This window comes from Mus caroli, chromosome 12 (genome assembly GCF_900094665.2).
Source record: "Mus caroli chromosome 12, CAROLI_EIJ_v1.1, whole genome shotgun sequence".
Taxonomy (NCBI): Eukaryota; Metazoa; Chordata; class Mammalia; order Rodentia; family Muridae; genus Mus; species Mus caroli.
The window spans coordinates 71311081-71318595 of NC_034581.1; the positions used below are offsets into that span (position 1 = coordinate 71311081).

The following is a 7515-nucleotide window of genomic DNA, read 5'->3' on the forward strand; positions in this document are numbered from 1 at the left end:
CTTCAGACACTCCAGAAGAGGGCACCAGGTCTCATTGCGGATGGTTGTGAGCCACCATGTGGTTGCTGGGATTTGAACTCTGGACCTTTGGAGGAGCAGTCGGGTGCTCTTACCCACTGAGCCATCTCACCAGCCCTCAAGAACAGTCTTTAAGAAGCAGGCTGTCTACTGTCTGCTGCCTGTCTGGACTTGCCAGTTGAAATAGAAAGGAACTTGTCTTCTTTAGAGTCTTTGTGCCCTCGTCTCTGTTGAGCTCGGCAGCCTTGTCTAGTGACTGTCCAGACCCAAGAAACTAATTGACTGATCCATTTCCAGACAGCTAGCAGTAGCAACATCAGGTGTGAAGACACTAGTAGATTCAATGTAGATACTTGTTTTTGTAAACAAAATAAAAATATTTTAAATAAAGAAATTTAAAGGAAAAACATCTATGACAACTGTCAGAACAGGACTTTGCCCTAAGGAATTGTGCTTAAAATAAATCCCCTTCTGTCGGCAGTCTAGACACTTGTTACACACCAGATCCATGAAACTTCATAGATACCTAAATAGATGAAGTCTCAGGCAATTAACCTTTTAAGTATGAGGTGTGCATGCTAGTGAATTTAATGTACATTTATTTATTTTTTTATTTCCTAGGGCTGATAAAGATAGCTTTTCAGTTTGAGAATTCTCTTTTTTCCCATCCTGTTGTATAAATATCCTGGAAAGGAACGGTCCTAAGAACAAGAATTTGTCCTTAAAATACACATCCAATCTGCTTTATTATTTTTCTCTCTCTCTCTCTCTCTGTGTGTGTGTGTGTGTGTGTGTACAGTGCACATGTTTGCATTGGAATGTGTAGTGGTCAGAGGACCACCCTCAGAAGTAGATTCTCCCACTGTGTAGGTTCCTGGCATCAGCTCAGGTTACTAGGTTGGCACAGCAAGTGCCCTTTACTTGCTAAGCCACTTTACTGCCTTTGTTCTGTTCTGTTCTGTTCTGTTCTGTTCTGTTCTGTTCTGTTTTGTTTTGTTTGTTGTTGGTGGTGGTGGTTTTTGTTTTATTTTTATTTTTATTTTTTATTTTTTTGAAGCAAGGTTTTCTGGAATCCAGGCTGTCTTTGAACGCCTGCTCCTCCTGCCCCCATCTCCTGAGTGCTGGGATACAGTTGTGTGCCATCATGTCCAGCTTGTGCATCGCTGGAGATTAATATCAGGGCTTTTTGCATGCTGGGCAGGTACTTTACCAGTTGAGGCACATGCAATCCCAGCCCAGATATCTTCGTTAGTACTAAGCTAAATATGTATGCTTTCTTAAACCAAGAAATAGCCATATGCTTCAGTATGTAGGCTATTCTTACATACATGATGAGAATTTATATAAACAAAAGGCTCCAGGAGTATACAGAATTCACCTAAAGCATTGCTAGTAGGTTTTGGAAAACTAATCAATGTTCAGGAAGATTCCCAGTGACAATTTGTAGGGAAGCTTTACTGAGCAGTGGTTTATAGAACATCTTTAGTCTCTGTGTCTTGAGGTAATTGTGCACTTTGTCTCGTTCTAGGAATATACCATGCTGTGTCTGTTGTGCGGCAAAGCTGAAGACACTATCAGTATTCTCCCTGATGACCCCCGACAACTGACTCTGCTGTTCTGAGCCTCCTGTGGTTCCTCTGTAACTGTGCTGGCCTGGTTTAAAATACAGCAAGCCTAATGGTTTGTTTAGTAATGAAAGTTGTTTGTATATTTTCTTTTCTATTTAGACTTCCCTGTTTGGATGAAAGAGTAATTTGGGGTACTGTTGTTTCCTGGAGTTGAGCTGCTCTGATAAAGTCCCTGTACACATTAGCACAGCTAGAGTGAGATGTCTTTTCTAGTGCTTATCTGACTGGAATATAACTAAAACCAAAGCACTTCTACACTCAGATCTTGGTTTCCTGTCAGGACTCCTTGCAAAAGTAAATGACACAATGAGGCAGAAATTAGAGCATTTGGTGCCATATATATATATATAACAAAACCCACAGTGATTAAGACAGTGGTTCTCAACCTTCCTAAGGCTGTGACCTTTTAATAACTCATGTTGTGGTGACCCACAACTATAAAATTATTTTCATTGCTATATCTTAACTGTAACTTTGCTAGTTATAAATTATAATGCAAATATCTGATATGCAGGATTTCTGATATGTGACCCCTGTGAAAGGGTTGTTAAGCCCCAAAGGAATCTAGACCTGTAGGTTAAGAACCACTGGATTGGGCTGGTGAGATGGCTCAGTGGGTAAGAGCACCCGACTGCTCTTCCGAAGGTCCAGAGTTCAAATCCCAGCAACCACATGGTGGCTCACAACCATCCGTAACGAGATCTGGTGCCCTCTTCTGGAGTGTCTGAAGACAGCTACAGTGTACTTACATATAATGAATAAATAAATCTTTAAAAAAAAAAAAAAAAAAAAAAAAAAAGAACCACTGGACTAAGAGATGGTCAGACAGGAGCTCCCAGTGAACAAAGCTTTAATAATTTGAAAATGAGTAAGTTGCTGTTTTGGAATATAGCCAGAGTATGCACTAAATTTCCATTGGTCCATGCTGATAGCAATGATTGGGTAGATGGATGGATGGATGGATAAATAAGGAAGAGAAGAAGGCAGGGGTAGGAAGGGATTTCTGATGGTCCTACTCTGTCAGTGTGGGCTATGTATGCAGTTGACTTCCTTCCAAAGAGTAGCATGGAAAGAGAGGGCAAGGAGTGACTTTATGGAAGAGAAAGCTAACGAGCACTGGCTCAGTCAGGCGATGGCAGGATCCTTGATGTGATGCAGTGTGAAGATCTCTGTGGTTTTCTTCCCAGTGAGCATAATCTGTTTACTCAGAAGATCAACATGCAAGTTCAGTTCAACAGACTACCTGCCAGTGTCTCTCAAAACTACCAAGGTCTTCCAGAACAAGGGGCATCTGAGAAGCTGCCAGGAGGCTGAGGAGGGAGGCATGATGACCGAAGGTGCTGTGGCCTACATGGAAGCCTGTCCCAGAGAGCACATGGTAGAAAACAGAAATCTGAGTAAAGGATGCGATACAAGTGAGCAGAACTGTTCCATTTACTCAGAGGGATCTTAGAGTGTGCTGTGTGCAAAACTGAGAGCACAGGCCTGGAGGTCATAACCCAGGCATTTAGGTCACACTGTCCTTGGCAGCCACACAGCCCCAGGATAGAGCAGTGCTCTGGACTTCAGTGTCCTGTTTCTGTAAAACCAGATGGACTCGCAGAGTGTGATATTGCACTCCTTTGCAGTTCTGTTAGAAGACCCAAATGAATTCACGAATGTAAGATGCTTTGGAAAGCCTTGTAAAGCTCTCGATACAATGATGTGCCTTCAGTTCTTAGTCTACACCCAAACTTAAAGGGAGCAGGTCTTAGAAAGAAAGCTGTTTCTTACATTGTATCTAAGAGTTCCCTACGAAGGCATGCAGAAAATGAGCGCCTGTGCAGTGTGGATGCCTGGGAACCCTTTTTATATTATAGTAGTTTGAGTGCTGCTCTGCACCATAGCCATTGAGAGTGCTTAGTTACACTGGGCAGAAGTGGTGCTATTGTAGTTCCAGCTTTGAGTCAGGAAGAACCAACTTAATATCGACAGCTCAGAGTCCCTCAGGCACCACAGGGACCCCCTCCCGGCAGTGGTGCTGGGTGATTGTGAGCTATAAGCTTAGGTAAGGTTACGGGGAGGTTGGTTCAGGGTGGAATGATGGCCCTCCACAGAACCCAGGCATGTCAGACGAAGACTTATTATCCAGGTTAAGTCGGGTGGTTTATTCCTGGAAAATGCTTTCCATTTCGCTCTAAATGTATATCTGACCTGTTGAGGAAACCACTTGATAAAATGAATCCAAAGGGCAGAGAACTGCTTCATTTTTGCAAATAGCAGCAGTGAGTGATTCCCGCTTAGGAGTCCCATTGCGGTCTGCTGATGGGTCTGACCTAGTCATCTGGGGCTGAAGAATGTGGTTCTGTCTGCCCCACTGACACCTCATCTGTCACACAGTATTACAAAAGTACCCATCTGTTTTGATATAAATTACAACATTTCAAAACACAAGACCCTTTCTATTTCACTATTATCCAGCCAACCTGGTGCTGTACTTTGTGCTATGCTCTTGTGTTGGGAACTCTTCTGGGACTCTAATGGAATAAAGATGACCTAAATCCAGTTCCTCTGATTTCTCCTGTTGTTCATTTTCTGTTCAAATGAAGGACACCCAGACAGACTCATGTACTAATGAGAGGAGGTCACTCTGGGTATTGGAATGTCAACTGTCCTGACGTCTTTCTCTTTACTCAGCTATGACACCAATCGAGAGTCTAGCTGATGGCCTTTTATTTTTACCTATGTTTTGTTGTCAGTTAGTTGTATTATTTTTCATGTTTTTATTTACTTTTTCCAAGGTCATATACTATATTGACATATGCTTTTCCCTCCCCCAACTCCTCCCAGATCCTCTTCCACCTCCCAGTACTCCCAACTTCATGTTCTTTCTCGCTCTAAAACAAACAAACAAATAAACACAAAAACAAAAGCCCAAACAAACCAGCAACAACTACAAAAAAACCATGAAGTCTGACTGTTTCGACCAGCTACTGGGCATGGGGCCTGCCCCGGGGTGTGGTTCATATCCCCGGTATTACTCCATTGAAGACAGTGGTTTTCCCATTCCCAACAGCTATCAATTGAAATAGCCTCTTGGCTAGGGATGGGACTTTGTGCCAGCCTCCCCTTCTCTGTGATGGAATTCTGTCTGACTTGATTGGTTTTTGTTTTTGCGTGTGTGTGTGTGTGTGTGTGTGTGTGTTTTGAGACATGATCTCATTATGAAGCCCTGGCTGGTATGGAATTTACTAGATAAACCAGGCTTGCTTCACAGTCACAGATATCCTCCAACCTGTGCCTCCTTCCTAGTGCTGATATTAAAGGTGTGGACCACCATGTCTGGCAACTTTATTGATTTATTTACTTTTGGCTTTTTAGGACAGGGTTTCTCTGTATAGAGAAACCTTGGCTGTCCTGGAACTGGCTCTGTAGTCCAGGCTGGCCTCGAACTCAGATATCTGCCTGCCTCTGCCTCCCAAGTGCTGGGATTAAAGGTATGTGCCACCATTTAAATACTTATTTTTGTTTATACTTGTATGTATGTGTGTGTGCCTCATGTATGTGGGTACCCGAGGAGATGAGAAGAGCATGTCAGATCCCATGGAGCTAGAGTTACAGCTTTTGTGACCTACCTGCCCAGTGTGGGTACTGAGAACCAAACTTGAGTACCCTGGAAGAGCAACAAGTGCTCTTGGGCAATCTCCCCGTGATTGATTGATACATATACATATATGTTATATAAAATTATACATTATAAAATTCATAAATATAATCTATAAAATCATATGTTTAAAAGTTTGTAATTAAAATACAATGACATCATTTTCCCTCTTTGATCTCTTGTATTTGCCCCTCCCTTGCTTCCGAATTCATGTCCTTTTTCCCTTGTTGTTACACACACATACATGTGTGTGTGTGTGTGTGTGTGTGTGTGTGTGTGTAGTGTTGTTGTTGTTGTTTGGTTTTTCAAGACAGGGTTTCTCTGTATAGCCCTGGCTGTCCTGGAACTCACTCTGTAGACCAGGCTGGCCTCAAACTCAGAAATCTGTCTACCTTTGCCACGTCTTTGCTGGGATTAAAGACGTGTGCCACCACAGCCTGGCGTGTGTATTTATATTACTAAATATAGAAATACAACCTGCTCAGTATGCCTAGTGTTACTTGTATGTTTATGATTTCAGGTCTGACCACTTGGAACTGGATAACCAATTTGGGCTCTTTTCTCTAGCTAGGGAAGATGGTTTTTCCCACTCAATATTCCTTAGTTGCCTCTAGCTCTCTGCCTGTGGTTGAGGCCTCTCCTCCTCCTTCCATATTAGCATGTCTATTGGTAGTGCTCTTGTTCTGGTCTTGTTTAGACAACCATGTTGATGAGAGTTCATGGGCGTTTCTTCATTTCCAGGACACACAGTCTAAGCTTCCTGTTCTTCAGGCTTTTATAATTTTTAAAAAAGATTTATTGATTATATATATATGAATACACTGTAGCTGTCTTCAGACACACCAGAAGAGGGCGTCAAATCCCATTACAGGTGGTTGTGAGCCACCATGTGGTTGCTTGGAATTGAACTCAGGATGTTTGGAAGAATAGCCAGTGCTCTTAACCATCTCTCCTGCACCATAATTTATTTATTTATTTTTTAAGAATATCTCCCTGGGGCAGGAGAGATGGCTCAGAGCTTAAGAGCACTGTCTGCTCCTCCAGAGGTCCTGAGTTCAATTCCCAGGAAGAAGAAGAAGGAGAAGGAGAAGAAGAGGAGGAGGAGGAGGAGGAGAAGGAGAAGAAGAAGAAGAAGAAGAAGAGAAGAAGAAGAGGAGGAGGAGGAGGAGGAAGAGAAGAAGAAGAAGAAGAAGAAGAAGAAGAAGAAGAAGAAGAAGAAGAGAAGAGGAGTGGGGAGGAGAAGAAGAAAAACGAGAGAGAGAGAGAGAGAGAGAGAGAGAGAGAGAGAGAGAAGAAAGGAAAGGAAAAGAAAAGAAGAAGAATCTCACCCGGTTTTGGTCAGGTACTCATTATGTTGAAACTTTCAACTTTCAATTCTGCTATTTACTAGGTCTTTATCCTTGGTAGATGTCTTACCCAGGCTTCTCTAGGGGAACAGACGGGGGTGGGGGGGCGAGGGAGGGAGTGAGGGAGGACGGACGATTTATTTAATGGTTTATAGGCTGTGGTTCCGCTATTCCAAGAATGACTGTCTACCAATGAAAGATCAAAAATTCCACTAACTGTTCAGTCCACAAAGCTGGATATCTCGGCTGGTCGTCAGTAGATGCCACAATCCCCAAGAAGTAGGCTCTAATGCCAGTGAAGAAATGGACTTGCTAGGGAGAGCAAGCAGACAAAGAACAAGCTTCCTTCTTCCCTGTCCTTTAGAGAGGCCGCCAGCAGGAGGTGTAGCCCAGACTAAACATGTATCTTCCCATCTCAAAGATCTGGGGTAGAAGTGGGTCTTCCTACTACAAAGGTTTAATTAAGAAAAAAACATCCCTCACAGGTGTGCCCAGCCATTTGGGTTTTAGTTCATCCCAGATGTAATCAAGTTGACAACTAAGAATAGCTATCATAAGTCCACCCTTGCCAATTGACACACAATCATACCTCTTTATGTTATGCTTAATTACCAAAAGGAAACAATAGCCTAATAAAGTCTAGACACAATGCAACTATCCCAAATACAATTGCAAACATCTTATATATTTAACCTTATTATAATTATACCTAACATGATATAACTATTCCCCATAAAGCTGAAAATGAATTATAAATAGGGGGCAATGTCCCTTGAAGGACATTCTTTAGTATTGAAAGACTCCAAAACTCCCAAAGGGAGGCACTTACTCAAGCCTCGGGTCAGCCGCGCACCCAAGAAGACACTGAGACCGGTACTTA

General features: G+C 42.6%; 1 protein-coding gene across 1 annotated transcript in view; it reads left to right on the forward strand.

Moving 5' to 3' along the window:
- Churc1 (churchill domain containing 1) overlaps positions 1-1716 on the forward strand; it is a 17097-nt gene extending 15381 nt beyond the window's left edge. The window contains exon 4 of the mRNA XM_021178674.2: positions 1547-1716. Coding sequence (XP_021034333.1) covers positions 1547-1639 — 93 coding nt within the window. The 3' untranslated portion in view covers positions 1640-1716. The remainder of the gene's footprint in view (positions 1-1546) is intronic.
- The last annotated feature ends 5799 nt before the right edge of the window (positions 1717-7515 follow it).